The 18,380-nt window shown below is 41.9% G+C and overlaps 1 protein-coding gene across 1 annotated transcript in view; it reads left to right on the forward strand.

The window, feature by feature from the left end:
• Positions 1–18,380, forward strand: part of ADARB2 (adenosine deaminase RNA specific B2 (inactive)) — a gene marked incomplete at both ends in the record, with an annotated part of 302,283 nt that overhangs the window by 194,144 nt on the left and 89,759 nt on the right. The window contains 2 exons of the mRNA XM_084213135.1: positions 2,085–2,171; positions 9,721–10,625. Of these exons, the coding sequence (XP_084069261.1) occupies positions 2,085–2,171; positions 9,721–10,625 (992 nt within the window). The remainder of the gene's footprint in view (positions 1–2,084; positions 2,172–9,720; positions 10,626–18,380) is intronic.

Here is an 18,380-nt window from a genome sequence, read left to right on the forward strand (position 1 = left end):
GCCTACGCTCTTTTCACTTCAATCAAAGAAACCAGCTGAGGAAGTCAGGAGTGAATACCAGCCTTTATCAGGATCACAACCCAACAGTCTCACACACAGTGAGACGTCGTACAGAGACACCACATTTCTCAGTGAGAAATGCCTTAGCAAAAAAGTGTCAAAGAATTCACTTAGAAAAATCTTCTGGCTATTGCATTCATAAAGAGCTTCATTCTTTTGGTCCTGACATCACTGCAATTCCATAATGAAATTGCAATTGAAGGAGGCTAATTTGTGCTCTAATTATATATTAGTCTGGGCTGAAAGGTTTCTGGACTGAAAAAGATTTTCTTCAGGCAATCTTTTATTCTGCTTATTGTATTTACTTAACAAAGAGCAGCTTTTACAGTGAATTCCCATAGCAGAGTTGAGCTGTAATGTTACCCATGCAAGGGCAAATATATGCAGTCATTTTTGATGGGTTCTGATAAGTCTTTAACAAAAACAAGGATTGTTTGCAAATGTAGGAAGAACCAGGTCAAAAAGCTAACAGATGTGCTGCTGAAAAAGTTTAAAAAGCTCTTCAGCTGGAATACCTTCTTGACCAGTGGTACTTCAGCAGGCAGATAGTTTGAGAAAATTCAGAGAAATATTTTGTCAATGATAAAGAAATTTCCCGTGGAAATATTTTTTCTTGTGTCATTTGAAAAAATACATTCTTGGTCTGATTTTGATGCTTCTGCCACAGGATGAGAGGCCAACATTGTTCACAATGTGCAGGATGAAGAGCATTTTCACTGAGGAAATAGGTGAGCCTCAGCTGCCTATTTCCTCAGCCATAGCTGAGGCTTTCTAAGCAGAGAAGTACTTTAGGATAGCAACAAAGTTCTTCATAGCTGTGGATCACCGTTGGATCACCGTTGTTAGATGTGTTGGATGTGTTAGATGTGTTTCTTCTGTCAAGTATGCACTCTGCTACTGTTGGACCTTAATAAAGTCTCCACAGTGTGTCAGAAGGAATTCAGCCTAAACAAAATAAATGTTCAGCTAAACAAACTACTTATCAAAGGAAATAAAACACTTAAATATATATCTGTTTCTAGTGTTTGTGTTAACTTCAGCTTTTCCCTATAGATAAATCCTGAGCCAAATATTAACCTAGTAAAATCAGTTTGAGTTCTCATTTTGCTGAATCTGCCCTGGCCTCTAACGCAGAGTCTGATCATGGCACTGGAAGTAAATGTCTCTGCCACACACTATCTGCAGGATAAAGGGAAACTGCAGTTAAAAGCACTTCATATGAACACACAAGAGGGATTTCAAATTGTGTTCTTATTGAGTGAACAATAGCTTTCTGGGCACACCATAAGGGTTTTCCAAAAATCATATCAAAAACTGGTAGAATTACAAGCCATGGTAGTCTTTTGTGCCATCCATCACTGAGTTTTCTCTTAAGAATTCTGGTTCAGCCTCCACTGGGGAGAGGAAACAAGTGAAGTAGATGATCTGATCCATTAGAGCAGCGCTCATGTCCCTTCTCCCAGGGCTGACTGCCTCCCCCATTCCAGCTGGATCATCCCCTGGTCTGCAGTGCTCAGGCACCACTGCTGGGAAGCACAGCCAACAAACACTACATGGGGGCAGAAACCAGGAGCAGTGTGTGTTTGGTGTTAGCACGTGCCAGCTGTAAAAAATGCATTGAGGTTCAGTAAACTGTGATGGTACTTGAGAGTCGCAGAATGTGCTGAGCTGGAAGGGATCCACAAGGGTCATTGAGTCCAACCCCCAGCCCTGCACAGCACCATCCCCAAGAGTCACACCAAGTTCCTGAGATAATTGTCCAAACACTTCTGGAACTCTGTCAGGCTGGTGCTGTGACCACTGCCCTGGGTCAGTGCCCAAATAACCTCGGAGGGAAGAACCTTTTTCTAATATCCAACCTAAACCTTCACTGACACAACTTCAGGCCATTCCTTCAGGTCTTAAAACCAAACAGACTTACCAAGATGTTTTGCCCTGCAAAAAAGTGTGAAGTAGATGTGAATGCATTGACTGAGTACCTATTTTATGTGTTTATGTGTATCTTTTCTTCTGTTTTCTTCTAGAAAAACTCAGCATACTGTCAACCTTCATAGCACCCTTCAAGTACCTGAGTCCTGGCCCAACCACCATGGAGGATGAAGACAATTTAAGTAAGCAATCTCTTTTCTCTATGGATGAAAATAAAGTTCAAAAATAAAATAACTACAGTAGAGGAGCAATTGTGGAAAGGAGGTGGTTTTGCAACTACTGGCAAGTCCTCATGTGAAATCACAGAAGGGAGCTGGAAGGGACTCACAAGGATCATCAAGTCCAGTTCCTGGCCCTGCACAGAATCATCAAAATGAGAATTGATTAACCAGGCTTAAATAAACCAGTTATAACCTAAAAATTAACCACTCATGGCTAATTAGTATTCTCTTGGGCCCTTACACCTCAACCACCTGTCTGAGCCCATGACTGTACAGCTGGAGGAAAGTCCTGCTGGGTTTGAAGTTGAGAAGTTTTGCGAACACCAGGGAGCCCAAGAGGGGCAGTTAGGAATTAATAACCCTCAGTAAACCCTTCCATTTGTCACCTAGAAACAATTACTGCGTGGTATCCTGCCTGCTTATTGAAACACAACTTGAATCTTTAAAAAAAAAAAAAAAAAAAAGGGAAGCTTTCTGAACCAAATGAGCAATGTTTTAGTATCACCTACCAGACTGGTTTCTTTTCCAGCCAGACACAGGCTGCCATGTTGCCCTATTAGAGCCACTCAGTGGGAGGAATTTGGTGATTTTCCCTTGTTGTTGCTGATCTGCCTTGCTTTGGTCATGGTGCACCACCAAGGGGAAGAGCTGCTGGAGGAGTGAAGAAGCACAGCCTGCTATTTTCTGCTGCTGAGCATCACATGGACATCACACTATTCTGCTGCACAGCGAAGGCAGGCAATTACAGATCTTAGCGAAGGCAAAAAAAAAAATATCCTGAAAATCCTTCAGAATGGCTCCCAGGAAGGCTGTATTTTCAGGAAGATGTGTTAGGAGTATACACACACACAGAGGAAACATATTATGCACACGATGAGCTTGTGCAGGCGCCTCCTGCGTAATAGTTCCCAAATGTGCTACTTAGTTATTTTTAGGTAATGTAGGAAGTTTGTACAAGCCAAACACTGTAACACCATTTTCTTATTGCTACTGTAACACCAAGACAGCTTTGTGCCTGCGTGGGCTGTAAAACAGCTCACATGGACAGGGTAAGCTACGTTTTCTGAAAGAGAAACAGCAAATGTCACTGTTTTCAGGGTCATCCTACCCAGTTCTCCCTTTGGTCAAACATATGCTCCAGTGAAAAGGCAGCTATTTATTTCTTGGTACACAGAAAATGTTTTAGGTGTTACTATTCGAATCTTTAAATATTTTTTTAAAAATATGAATTGATTTAAATTCATCCATATTGCTGTTTTCACTTGCAGTATAGTGGCCTAAATCCCACTAAAGCCTATAGCACACATGTACCTCTGGAGTAATTCCATATTTTAAAGAGCTTCAGAGATTTGCTCTGAACAAGTGGAAAAATCTTCTCCTGTGTTAACAATTTAACAGGAGCCCAGGAGAATGCTGGCAAGGTGGAAAAGTGGGTTGCTTATCCCTGTAGTTTTCTGCTCACTGAGCATCCTGTGGGAGCACTGCTTCCCTGATTGTGCTGTATCAATGGGCAGAGTTCCACCAGCTGAAATGAATACAAATCCTGTTTCACATTCCCTTAGGCCTTCTTTACAAAGGGAGCCATGCAGTTTAACTGCACCTGCTTTTTCAACAGGTGATTATTAGCACACAGCCATGATTTTTGTGGTTTATGATCAATGAACTAATACCAGAAAAACCTATCAAAGGCACTGTGCACCTTTGGAATGGAATTGTGGGTAAAGTAAGCATCTGTCTCTGATGATGGTCTAATCTTGAACACGCAAGGAAAGGACCACCCTATTCATTTTTTTTTACCTAATAATGTAAGAAATATCACAGAGGATTAGAAATAGGAAGCCTCGCTCTGTACATTGTCTTCAGGACTTGTTAATGATGCTTTGAGGAAAAGGACATTTAAATAGGGATCTTCCCCTTCGTATATCCCTCTAGCCCCTACCAAAAATTTACTCTGCTAGAGCTTGCACCTGAATCATCATATTTCTTAGGCATCAACAGAACTGTCTAGTCCTCTCCAGAGCCCACTGATACTTCTGATCTCAACAACAGCCAGGAACAAGGAGTGATGTAGAGTGTTGTCAAAAAGTGAACCCTTTTATTGCTTCAAACCTGCTGTCTCTAGTGCTGGGATTGCATGAAACAGTGAATAATCATTCCCTGTTCTGTGCTTTAACCTGTCTGCCTTTCATGATGTTACAAGCCTATGCCTGTCCCTGATCTTTAAATGTGCCATCCCCACTTTGCCATGGGATCAAGGCAGATTATCACCAGCCACAGATAATTTTGAATCCAGGTTGTACCTCTAGCAGGAGCATATGATTCCTGGGGATCTCATTATGGAGTGCTGCCACAGGCACAGGCTCAGGGCAGCACACACCAGCACCTCTGCAGAGGGAGCTGATGGTCCCCAACACACTGATTTCAACTGCTGCAGCTTCTTGAAGGACACATTCCAGACTCAGATTCAATGTACTGAGGCATGCTCAGTTATGAGCATGTTGGTCAAATTCCTCTTCAGACAGCATGAGGCCCCAGAGCTTTTGTTCCCAGTGTGAGATACAGCCTCACACTGTGAGACAGACATCCCTGTCTCTAAGAAAAAAGGGAATATCCCATTTCAGGAGGCAGAGCTCCAAGCAATCCCTCACCAAAACTATTTCCTTATTTTTGTTTTGAAAACTGTGTCTATTGCTATCATTTGGATTTCTCCAGGGCCTAAAATGTTCTGGCTCTGAAGGCACGTCCTTAGGTCTGTCTCTGCCCACATTTTCTGCTGCATATCATTCTTTGCTAACTTAGGCACAGAGCACCAGAATTTGAGTATCAATCTAAGTCAGGTGATTAGATCATTGAATAATTTTCCTCATTGGTAAGATCTGTAGTAGACATGGATTTCAGAGTTATTTCAGAGAGTTAGGTGGGCAAAGTAGAGTATGTTCATTCTGGAGCAGGTAAGACAATGGCAGTTGCCTTTCACAAACTTTTCATCTTCCCTTTAAGCAAAGTCCTGTACTTTTTTCACTGGTAATGCTTCTCTCTGCAGTGTGGTGTTACACACCAACAAAGTCTTATGACACTGATTTTAACCACCTGAACCCTGTGAGCTGCCAGGGAGTGTACACCAGCAACAGAGAAATCACGGCTTACCTAGAGTTTTTACATGAAGGTTTAAAAATACAAAAGTGTTTTTTCATGTGAGAGAGAAAAGAATTATTTCCCTTGTTAGCTGCAAATTTATCATTCCTAAGTCAAGAATATCAACTTAAAAATCCCAGTAGAAACATTCCCAACTCTTGGTTGGGGAATCAGTGAGTGTATGAAAATGCCATCTTGCTTGCAAGTGGAGGCTGCCCTGCATTGCCTTTGATATCAGAGCTGTCCTTGGACGGAGGTACCTTGGACAGAGGTACCTACTGCTCCTGATTAAAGACTTTTTGCTTTCAAGTATTCCAGGAGTTAGAGAAGTCAACACCTGCAGTCAACGTGATATAGATGAACAGCAAAAATGCCTTCTACATAAGCAATCCATGTTTACTAAACATTTCGAAAGACAGTGACTGCCTGTCTCAGAGCTATCAGTTGAATCAGGAGTTGGCTATAGTACAGATATTGCAAATTCTTATTTTTAATATCACAACTTTTCAAAATATGTCCATTGTGACTCAATAGTAAAGATGCCAGCAAAAATGAAGATGCCACCTACCACCTCTCCTTTCCCATCCTCCCTAGAAGTTGGCTTGGCAGCAGAATAACCTTCAACAGGAACAATATTATCTCTTCAAATGTAGCGTGGAGTATCGGATGGTTAGTTCTGCAGAGCCCTTAAGACCCAGACTCATAGTCAGTGTCATTATTAGTGATGCATTTTAGTTCTGAAATGCTCTTGATGATGCAAACTCTCTAGGTTAACTCTACTGTGCATAATGACCAAAAGGAGAAAAACATGAAAGAGCAGTCAGAATATTGAGGAATAGTGCATAAATAAATATATTTCACTAACTGCTTTCCTTTCTCCCATTCAATTACTGAAGCAAATACAAGATCACAATGTCTCCCGTTGCCTGTGAAACTGCAAAAATCAATTAATCAAGTTACCTGGGGAGATATTACAGTGCAAAGCGGCAGGACTTTTTTAGAAATCTTACTAAATAAATTAAAAACTATTGCCAAAAAACTATATTTTCCTTCCTCCTTTTTTTAACTCCATCCCCTTTCAATGTTATTATTCCCCAACCTTTCATCATGGGAGACCCATAATTTATTATCTTTTTTTTTTTCCAAATGTAAAGAATATATTTGGGAGAGTCAAGAACAAAGACATTATGAGAAATAACAAGACTGAAAATGATCCATAGTTTTGCATTTTCCCTGTGTGTATCCTCTGACTTACCTCTTTCCTTTTAGCGCTCTTCATTTCTAAAATTGCTTGTGATTGTTCTATTACAGCTGCTTACAGTATTTATCTTGTGTAGTTTGGAGTCATTTGCCTGCTTTGTCTGATTTTCACAATAGAAGTACATGTGCCACCATTAGAGAGGTAATCTTATGTCTGCTACACAGAGGTCTCATAAAAGACACATTTCAAAGACTTCCTATTTCAAAGATACCTGAAAGTATAAAGTAATTTCACATTTCCTGGCAGCTGCCAGGGATCACACAAGTCCATCAGGCTCACAGACTTTCTGAGGCACTCACTGAGTTTAGGCTGCCTCTGCTTTACAGGCCATGATGACTCTTGGCTGCTGCAGCTCCCACTGAGATCTGGGCAGAACTGAGCTGTTTCCTGGTGTTTCAGGACCAGGTGCTCTGGTTGGCTCTAGACAAATTTATAGACACAAGTAATGCTTATTTTGTGGTTTTAGTTGACCATAGTTTTATTGAGGGTGGTTAAGGTAAGACGTTAAGGTCACACATTCATGTTCACAAATCCACAGTTCTCTGACCATGAAAGAAAAACCAGATGGAACAAGACAATATGAATGATAAACACAAATAACCTCTTGAGTTTTCCTATTCAGTGGTGCATAATCAATACAAATTCTTTTCAAAGCTGAATATTGTGTGAAGCAGGATCTATCTTTCTTTTCATTCTTCTTGACTACAGTATCATTATGTACCATAATTGGCTCTGTAAAAACCTATTAGGTTAAGATGAGAGAGGAGGTGTGAAACACAGAACTAAACCTGTTTCCTGCTAAAAAAATATGTCTGCATCAAAATATTTTGCCTTTACGTTAAAAATGCCCACAACTAAAGAGAAATCTTCTGAGTGGGATGAAAACATGAGAAAGGGTCATGATGGAAAATGGCCAGAGACACTGCCAAGCTGGATAGAGGAGGTTAAAACAGATATTCCCTTTCACTTCAGAGCAGAGTCTCTATAAATAGAGGTGTGAACTCAATGAGAAAACAGCCCATTATCCTTGTGCCTTAGTTATCATGGTCTTTTAAATATCTTATTTCCAGAGAGGTTAGTTTAAAGATGACATATTTTATACAGCTCAATACCATATGATGGAATTTTTTTTATTGATTATGTAGGTCTTTTGCTTTTCTTTCCTTCCTCGCCTGTCTTCATTCTGTCCCCTTAGCTTCAGAAAGTAAAAATTTACTAGTCAGTAAAACCTTAACTTGTCATGTTCTGCCTCAGCAAAGCACTGCAGGAGAGAACTCTTTGGTGATAACTCTGGTGAGACACAGTCCCAGGCTGGAAGCTCAGTGAGTGCTGCAGGGCTTTCAGGAGAGGGAGCCTAAAGACTCAGTTCTGCAAATGGGCCCCCACACATGGCAGCTGTGCCACAATTATTGCTCCTGTCTAAGCAGTGGCCCTCTTTCTGTGGAACAACTTGCATGAGTGCAGACGAAGTGCTCTGATGGGAAAAAGTCTTTAATATTAAATACAAGTGTATTAAATACATTAATTAAATACAAGTGTAACATTTCAGGATATAAAAGAAGGTTTTAGTCACAATGGCTGGTTCCACATGATCTCCACAGGCTCCTGTGCATCTCTTGGCCCAGCCTAACACTGGGGTGCAGCACAGACACAGTGCTCCAGCAGGAGTTTCTCAAAGCTTAGCCAGCAACTCATCCTTACCAACTTATATTATCAGAGTAGAGAGAAAATCAAACATGGCTATGCCCTTACAGAAAGTGGGAGGACTATTCTCTGTCCCCTAAGGACCATCAGGACCTCCTCTGTGCATGGGACTGACACAGCCGGTGCAGGTGGCTTGATAGTGTTTGACAATAACAAACCAAAACCTGGGGAAGGCTCCATGCCCAGCAGTGTCTGGACTAAAGCAGGCAGCTGCACAGTGCTCTGCTTGGAAAGGGATCAGGTGCCTCACTCCTGGGATGGGTTGCCTTGTAGGTTGGTTACACCCATATTTACTTCCTCCATTTATCTCTGTCCCAGGAAATGCACAGTAGGACTGGAGTATGTGTCAGAGATGCAAGACATTTAAACAAACTCATCAGAATTATAGAAATTTTACAGGATGGTTATTTAGCCAGCAGCACATCTTGTGTCTCATTCTGGACATCAGTGGGATGACTCTCCATGCTCAGCCATGCTGTGGCACAGAGCACTCACTGCCTTGCAGCACATTGCACAGGCATGGCCCAGGGCAGGAGGGATTCATTGCTCCAACAACAGAGTGCTCCCCCTCCACAGCTCCCCACTGGCATTTCATTCCCTTCCTGGCACTCCTGGCAGTCACCCTCTCTCTCCTGTTGCTTTTCTTTGACACGGATCATCCTTTACATCAATAATTGCTCCCATCATGATGTTCTGGCTTCTCCTGGTCTCATTGGGATTTATCTACAACTTTTGCAATATTAGTTGTTGCTGATGCAGAAACTAAGAGTATCTGCAATTGAGTTTGACAGAAAGGCACTCACTCACTAAACTGGGATTTGAGTCTGGACCAAATAATTGTTTCAAATGCTATGAAGATCTGTCAGATCATTTCCTAGTCTGGATTCATTAAGTTGACAATGCAAGAGGCTATGGTGTGAGCAGAGACAGTCAATGTATTCATTGCAAATAGATTATTCAATGCATTGGCCCATTTTTCTGTTTGTGAATCATTTCTGATTGCTAATAATGTGTTCATATGCATTCAGCCACATGGATTATAGAACAATTGTCATCCTGAGGGAATTTTGCAAACTATTTACATTTTACTAGCAATTATCAAGTAGTTCATTTAAGTCACATGGCATCCATTATGCTTCATCTTTGAATGATGCAATCTTTTCTTAAAACAGAAGGCTAATGACTAATAGAAGCAGACCTTTAGGGACAAGTAAACATTCAGAACATGCGAAAAAACTGTGCTAGAAATAATAAACCAACCATTATACAGATATTTAAGGAAAACTCCTAAAAAGAGCTTAGCAACTATTTCTTTTTTTTTCTTTTTTGGCTACTCTGACAGCCCTAGGCATAATGTCAGCTACGATGATGACAACTGTAATGCGAGTTGTTTCCTTTCTTTACTGACAGGTACCAGCAGTGCAGAAGTAAAGGAAAATCGAAACATTGGCAACCTGGAGGATCATCCAATAGCATCTACTGATAGGGCAAGAGGGGGAACAACTAGCAGTAAGAGGAAAAGACCCTTAGAGGAAGGCAATAATGGCCATTTCTGCAAACTTCAACTTATCTGGAAGAAAGTTTCATGGTCAGTGACGCCAAAGAACGCTCTGGTTCAGCTACACGAACTCAAACCAGGATTACAATATAAAATGGTGTCCCAGACAGGTCCAGTGCATGCTCCAGTCTTTGCTGTTGCTGTGGAAGTAAATGGACTTACATTTGAAGGCACGGGCCCCACAAAAAAGAAAGCCAAAATGCGCGCCGCAGAGCTAGCTCTGAAGTCATTCGTTCAGTTCCCCAACGCCTGCCAAGCCCACTTCGCCATGGGAAACTGCATCAGCCCATCCACGGACTTCACTTCCGACCAGGCCGACTTCCCCGACACCCTGTTCAAGGAGTTCGAACCATCCACGCACAGCCAGGACTTCTCGGTCTACAACCCCGTCAACAACGAGCTGCTCTCCACCGCCTACCGGCACGGGCGCCTGCTGTGCCACACGCTGGACCTGGTGGGCCCCGCCAAGCCGGGCAAGCACCGCGCGGCCAAGGCCGAGAGCGAGAAGAACCCGGTGGTGCTGCTCAACGAGCTGCGCTCGGGCCTGCGCTACGTCTGCCTCTCGGAGACCGTGGAGAAGCAGCACATCAAGAGCTTCGTGATGGCCGTGCGAGTGGACGGCAGAACGTTTGAAGGCTCGGGGCGTAGCAAGAAGCTGGCCAAGGGGCAAGCGGCGCAGGCGGCCTTGCAGGCCCTCTTTAACATCCGTCTGCCCAGCCACATTCCCAGCAGGAGTAAATGTCACCATTTGCCACAGGTGAGAGCTGCTGGGTAGCTGCCGCCGCTTTGGAGGAATTCTTTTGATGGGTGGCGTTGGTATCGCTGTAGCTGTTGTTGGTGTCGTGCCACAAAACCAGCCTTTTCCCATAGAAAGACTGTTCTGGTTTGAAAGCAAAGCCAGGGAGAGACTCCAAGTCAGAAATACAACTTATTAGGAAAAGGGAAAAGGAAAGCCAAAATACATGCAGTAAAACAAAAGAAAAATCACTGACAAGTCAGAATACAACCTGACAGCCTGTTGGTCTGGATGTTGGTAGCAATCCAGTTGGATTGGTGGCTGCAGTCCTCCTGGAGTGGCAAATGTGGTTCTGTTGGAGCAGGGATCCTGTAGAAAGGGTGTAGTCTTCCCCTGAAGATCCAGTGGAAAAGACAGACGTTCCTCTGGAAATCCAGTGGAAAGACTGACTGCTCTGTCCCAAAACCCAGATTATATCCAGGTGGGGATGCTTAGCTCCTCCCCTCTGGGCAGAGCGTCTCACAGTGGGCTGATATCCTTCAGAGCCACAGGGTGGGTCCTTGATTGCCCATTAAACAGAAATGGCTCCCAAAGGGAGTTATCTCTGAGTCATGCTGCAAGACATTGATGAGCCCATTAACAGGAGATAAGGAAAAACAATGCCCCTCCTGGTTTCAGCAGCTCTTGAGGATGGGAATAGAATACATCTTTATATTGTAACCTAGGATAAAGACCCACAGGCAAAAGCTTGGAAATAGTATCCTGAAATCACTGGGTACAATTTGAAGCTCATTCCGTGGGAAGCGTAGAGGAGAGGGCAAAATATAAGGGGAAACACCAACATTTCACTTTGCTAGAGACAGCAATAATGACACAGGAAGAAAACTCAGGTAATTCTGTGGTACTGCGTCTTTCTTAACAGAGAGGAGCCCATGTATAAAGGGGTGCTCCATCTCAGCCTTTTGGAGTTAATATTTGATGAGGAGACCATGCTATTCAGAGGATACATCACTGGGGAGGAATGTGACTGTGTCAGAGAAATTCTGCCACTGGAAAAGTTAAGAAATTTTGCTTATTATAGTCTTACTACTGGGGGGTCATTTTTTTGTTTAGTTGGTTTGATTTTAGGGCTTGGGTATTTTTGTTTTGTTTTTTGTTTTCACATATGCCTCCAACAGCACAAGGTATACTGAAAGTTTTGAAGCTTTCCTGGGACAAATGTAGAGATTTCTGCTGTATTCATATAGAAAATATAGATCTGAGGTGAATACTTAGCACATGAACATTTTGTAGCTAGTCATACACCAAAGACTATCTAAGCATTACTCAGAGTTGTGTCAATTTTCTGAGTTCACAGGAAGTCAGGATTTGCAGACACTGGGAAGCATTACATGGGTTCAAGTAATTTATGGATTTGTTTGCACTACCAGAAAAGGTTTGATTCATCAGCACCAGGAGGTGATCTACAGCTACAAAGCTCCCTTTATGAAGGGAGCCATTAATGTCCAGGATTTAATGCAAAGCACTAGGAGCACTGAGAGTCGTTCTGCTGTTGGCTTGCTGTGAGACCCTAGGCAAGTCATTTAAATTCAATATGCCTGTAATAAAAATGAGCATATTATATAAAAGAACACTTCAAGATCCTTAACTAGTGTGTAAATGCAAATTATGAGTAGCAGTTCTCATTAACATTAGTAAAGATGGTCATTATATGTTCAAGGAGTTTGATAGGAGATTAATCCTCTAGGTAACATGACTGCCTGCAGGACCCAGGAATTGTATTGGTGACCCAGAAGTTTCCTTTCTATGTTTCCAAAAAGAAAACATGTTAAATGTGAGAAATTCTAAAATACACCATAATCCTCCACTTTTCTTTTAATTCCAGGTTGCAAACTCCATGAACCAGTGGGATAATAACATCGTTCAATAATAACAGTGATCTTCTAAGAGAATGCTTTGCAGGCATTTTGGAAACTTTAGCCAACATGTCAGTTTCACCTTTCCAGGGCTCCTTCAAAGTGCACACAGTTTTAAATGAGATACCTCTAGCGTTTCCTACCCAAATGAATTCTGGCTATAAGTAATCCCATTCTGGTGGTTGCTTTGCTGCCCCCAGTGAACTTTGCTGGGTGTGTCAGCGGGTAAATACCATGTATTCATTGACCTCTGGTTGGTCATGTTCTGAAACTACGCCACAAGGACCATTGCCTCAGTTCCTGAGCTCTCTGAAATATTCCCTGTTTTTTTGGCTTCACACTCACCTTTTGCCTGAATATCACATTTTTTTCAGTCTCCAACTGTTCATTAAGTGACATATTCTCCAGTGTATGTTCCCTTTTTTATGGCCTTTTCTCCTTTCTGTAGACTGCTGCCCTCCTTATCTTCTTCTCTTCACTGTTCTGGAAGTATAAATGTCAGTGAAAAGGTGTCACTGAACTTTCTCCATCAGTATTTCTTGAGTGGTTATGTATTGTCTAACTAAAAGATTACTCTTAATGCCAGCATTCAGCCCATTAATTGAGAGATAAGCCTTAACACTGATTTCTGCTGACCTCCTTACAAGCTGCTCTCATCAACAGATACGACAGCTGAGACACAAAACCTGAGTTTGTGTTACTCGCTAAATCATATTTCAAATTCCAGAGAAACCAACAGACTTATTTCCACTGACTTCAGCTTAAGCATTAAATCCAGAAGCATTTTTTCCTGTTCTCACTGTGTACTGCAGTACCCCATCAAGCGACTGCCTTTGCCCACTGCCTCAGTCAGCCCATCTGGTCTTTGGCCAGCTGAAGTGGTGTAACCATACAGGGGAGAGTGCAGCTCTCAATAGCTGTGGTCAGAGCCAGCTGCTCCAAGCATTGTTTTAGCTCCTTCTTGTTCCCCTGATCTTGTGGGAACCACATTTTCAAAGACATGCTTCAAGCCAAGTTTTCAAAACTATTCCTATTTAGAGGTCTTGGTTTATGTCCATAAGTGTTTAAAAGCAAGAGAGCACCCTGAAACCTAAATAGCTTAGGAGTACAATTTGAAATATTAGGAGGGATTCATTTCTTCACAGAATAAGGAGCAACTATTGTCCTATGCAACCATTCATTTTTTTAATGTACTTCATTGTATTTGTTAGAATATCAAACAGCTAACTCAATGGTAGTGAGAACAGGCAAACAGATCAGCTGTAAGAGTTTCAGCATATTTTGAGTATTTTGTAGAATCCAGCAGCGTGTTTTTTCTCTGTGTTCATCCTTTCAGAGAGTATTCCAATTTTGCACGTCTCTGCTCCTGTTTGCCTTGCTGCTATCAGTGCTGTTAGAAGGCCACAATTTGGCTTTCTGTGGTTACAGCCTGACTGGAAACAGGAAATAGCCAAAAGTCATATAACACCTGTAGTCCAGTTGTCCTGGAATTTTGGGTTTCACAACGTATAAGAAAGTTTTAAAAAAAATCAGATGTCCTAATGAGCTGGGCATCCAAACCATTGCTCATCAGGGCTCCCAGGGGACCTGCTGTTCCTCAGCCAGGCCCTTGGGTGTGCCAGACACACTTTTCTGCTGACTAAGGGAGATTCAATGTAAAATGTCCAAAGAGGAACAATAAGAGGAACTACCCAAAGGAGGGTGTAGCCAGGTGGGGCTTGGCCTCTTCTCCCAAACAACCGGCAACAGGAAAGAGGATGTGGTCTCAAACTGTGCCAGGGTGGTTCCAGTTGGACATCAGAAAGAATTCCTTCCCTGACAGGGTGGTTAAGCATTGGAATGGGCTGCTGAGGGAGGTGGTAAAGTCACCAACCCTGGAAGTGTTCAAGAAATTATTGGATGTGGCACTTAATAGTGTGGTTTAGTTGGCATGGTGATGGTCAGTCAAAAGCTGGACTTGATGATCTGGGAAATCTCTTCCAACCTTAATGATTCTGTGACTCTGTGATTCTGTATTGTCCAGTTTGTCCTGGGAGGTGCTGTCTACACAGGAGGCTTCCTGAACCACCAGGAAATGCACAGCATGGATGTAAAACCCTGTCACCTTGATCTCTTCTGATTCACATGAAACAAAGGGCTACAAGAATAGCAAAGCCAGAAATAGATAAACTCCATGGGTCATCTGCAATCCAGCTTGCTTCTTCAGCTGCCTCTCACCATGAAAACACTTACTGAAAACACACCATGAAATTCTGAGCACTTTACAATACCAGTGTTTTCTTAAAAAGAACATTGCTGTGACTCTTTCTTTCCCTTGATTGCTGCACAATGTGTTTCGGCTTACTGCAAAATTATACACAAAAGGTGAACAAAGGCATATTACAATTTACACCAGAAAAAAAATTTAATCTCATAATTTAAAACCAAGATAATTGAGATCATGCCTTCTTTACTGCCATCAGCAGTGCATCAATCCACTTCTGTGAGTCTCATACAGGTACAATAACAAGTGGGAGATGTGTGCACTTGCCCATGTATAGGATGAAGAGAAGGTAGCTGAGATAACCCAAGAACCACCTGAAATGGTCACAAGATTTGCCCGTCAACCTGACAGTTCTTCTTCAACCAGATGTTTGATCTGTGCCAGGCACTGAAGTGCAAAATAAATACTATTGATGGTCAGAGACTGGGCACAATGTTGACTAGCTACTTAGCTACTGCAATCAACACAATGCTGATTGCAGTAGCTAAGATAGAAGCCTGGAGATCTGCTAAACTCATGGCAGACATAAAGAGAATCAGGAGAATGGAAATTACAGCTCTTCACTGTACCTTGGATAAGTCACTAAATATTACTCCTTGTTTCCTTGCATGGTTGGTCTGAACTCATATTCTCCATCAAATAAAATGCAATTTCTTCAATTATAAGTTTTCACGGAAGTCTGACAATTGTTTCTTCTCACTTTGGAAGCTCATGTTCTTACATTCCAATACAGGAGGCAGCATCTAACCAACCCTAAGGAGTCTGCTCTGGTAGAAATTCATCCACACATGCCCAGGCCTTCCAAGTGCAGTGTGCTCAGTTCAGGAGATCAAGGTGGCCCTCAGCTTCATCTGACCAACTTGCAATTTTTTTTCTAATCTTGTAGTCCTTCTAACCTGTCTTAGTCTAAGCTCTTACTGCTGTAGAGCAATTCCATTAATTAATACTGCCATAACAAATTAGTGAAAGAGGTATGCCTGGATTTCAAATGAAGCTAAATTAGAAAAGAATAGGTGTGAAAATTGCATTCACTCTGCTTTGAAATGGCTTAACACTGCTGTTGCTCGTTCACATCCAGCCTCTCCAGAGCAGTGGTTGTCTATTTATTTTAACAAAACCTCATTGTGTTTTGTGTGTGTATCATCAAAAAGAAGCAGGGTTTCTCTCTTTGGCAAATACAGCTAACCTTTTGGATCCAGTTAAATCCCCTATTTGCCAAAAGCTTCATCTGCAGGCTAAAGCAACTTCAATCCCACATTGCAGTGATTCTTTACTTTGAGCAAGTCAAGGATTCCCACCAGTTAACTTCAGTGCCACCTTGGTGACAAGGTGGCATCACCATGGGAAGAACAACCACCATGTCAGGGAAAATCACATGCTGCACACTTCTCAACCACTCTCCTCCAGATACCTGTTTCTCTGCATTGCAAAGCTGGTTCATTTTCACGCAGTGTCAATTGTTTCTGTCTCCTTAATTTTATTTCTCTCCCTATCCTCATTCACCAACTTCCTGACAGCTGTGGCCTCTTGCCCGTGTCACGGTTCAGCCAGGACTGAGGTTGGCAGTGATATATTTGACTCCAATGTGAAGAGCAGCAGCACGTGGAGCAGGCATTGAGCTTTGAGAAGCTGTTCCAACAGGTTTCTGTGAAGAGCTTGGTCTGGGTAAATGAGCAGGTACATAGTTTTATAAACTTCTCTGTTTTCTCTTGCACAAACAGAAATAGATGATAAGGGTGCGTATGTAGCTCCTGACAGGAGAATGCTAGAAAGAGAAGTGCTGGGGACCAGAGAGATGCCTTTGCAATGCAAATAACACTTGATTTTCAGCCATCTATTTCTTACACTGTAGGTGGGGAAAGTTGCTTTTATAATCAGAGCTACAGGCAATCAAGAAATTTATAGGATTAGAGTTTCTTAAGCAAAACAATGGCAAAAGAACCAATTTAGAGGCACAGCATTAGTTTACTGGATACTGTTATTATCTTGGCTGCTAATTGGATTGTAGTCACTTCTAGGCTCACAGCTGAGTAACAAGGACCACCTCCTCAACCTTCATACAAGAGCAATATAAAAGATATTTATTGCCCCAGAGAGATTACAGCTTGAGTCTCAGATGAAGAAATTACTTTGCTTTAATATATATAATCCATGCAAGTTCAAACAGAGATGCAGAATAGCTACCTACATGGAATTACAGGAAATAATTAACAGGGTAGGTAGGACTCTGGTTGCTTGCTCTCACAGCATCAGCACATATATGTAGACACATTAAGGTATTGCACGTAAAAACCAGTCATCACTGCCAAACAACACATAACTTTGCATCAGCTGAGCTCCAATAACCCTGCAGTTCTCTGCTGCAGAAAGAAGTTGGTGTATCCATCTCCACACTGCCTGCCTCTCTCTTTTTACTCCTGAGTTGCTGTACTGTGTAACTCCCAGCCATAGATAACTCCAATCCCCAAAAGATTCCCCTGCACTCCTCTTTAAGTCCTTTAAGTGATGTAGAGCATGCTCAGGCCTTTCAGAGCATTAGGTATGCTAAACAAAACTCTCCTAAATGAGATGTTAAATTCTAAATGTACCACTCACCTAATTAATAATACTTAGAAGAACTGCAATAATCGTGGTAATTAGTTAATGACTGGCCAATCTTAATTTACAGAAGTGAAAAAATAATTGTTATATCTTCAAGGAAGAAAATCTATAAGACTGAAAGGTATTTTTCTATGTAATTTAATTTTACAAGCAATCCAAACCTCTTCTTCCTCTTAAAAGAAAGGAAAATCAAAAGTATTTAATTTTCCCTTATAAAGACTGTAAGGGTCCCTGGTGATTACAGTGCATTCAGAGTAGTGTAAATCAGATTTAACCATCTAACTTGGCTGCTGGGTGCTCCTTTAGCTTTTTAGTTGCGTAAAATTCTTCATATCATCCACGCATCCACAGAAACTGCATTTGATTTCTTCCCTTCAGATTCTAGACGGCATATTAAACATGTCTAGTGAGGCCCAGCATGGATTCTGCTGACTTGTGCTGTTTACCTCAATAAACCAGCCTTGTCTATCCATGAAGCTGATGGTGTGGATCTGATTTGTGAAGAATTATTATTTGTGCAACTCATTAGGGTGAGACAGTTTGTGCAGAATGATTAGGACTCCAGCAACCAGCAGACCTAGTTAGTACATGAAAGCTGAATCCCAGTCTGGTGTCATCCAGACATAAAACCTTCTTCTAAACCAGAAACCCTCGCAGCTGTCAGAGTTGCTTCTGTTGTTTTCTGGCTTTGTAAGTGAGCTAGGGACACTTCAAAAAGCTCCCGGCAAGCTGGACCTTGTTAAAGCTGACACTTAATCTTGGACTTGCATCCTGACTTTGTTTATGATGCTTCATTATTACCTACTAAATACAGCCATGATCATTCTGCTCCACTAAATAGAGCTGTAATACAAGCGCCCAGAGTGAATTTTTCTTTGGTTGACTTCCATGAAAAGCCTTTTCTGTTTGAGCTGGAGTGTTAAAGTCATGCCAAAACCACGTTCTTTATCTATTTTTATCTGTATTCACATCTAGGAAGCCTTAATTATTCAAGCA

Source organism: Fringilla coelebs, assembly GCF_963513975.1.
Source record: "Fringilla coelebs genome assembly, chromosome: 1".
Taxonomy (NCBI): Eukaryota; Metazoa; Chordata; class Aves; order Passeriformes; family Fringillidae; genus Fringilla; species Fringilla coelebs.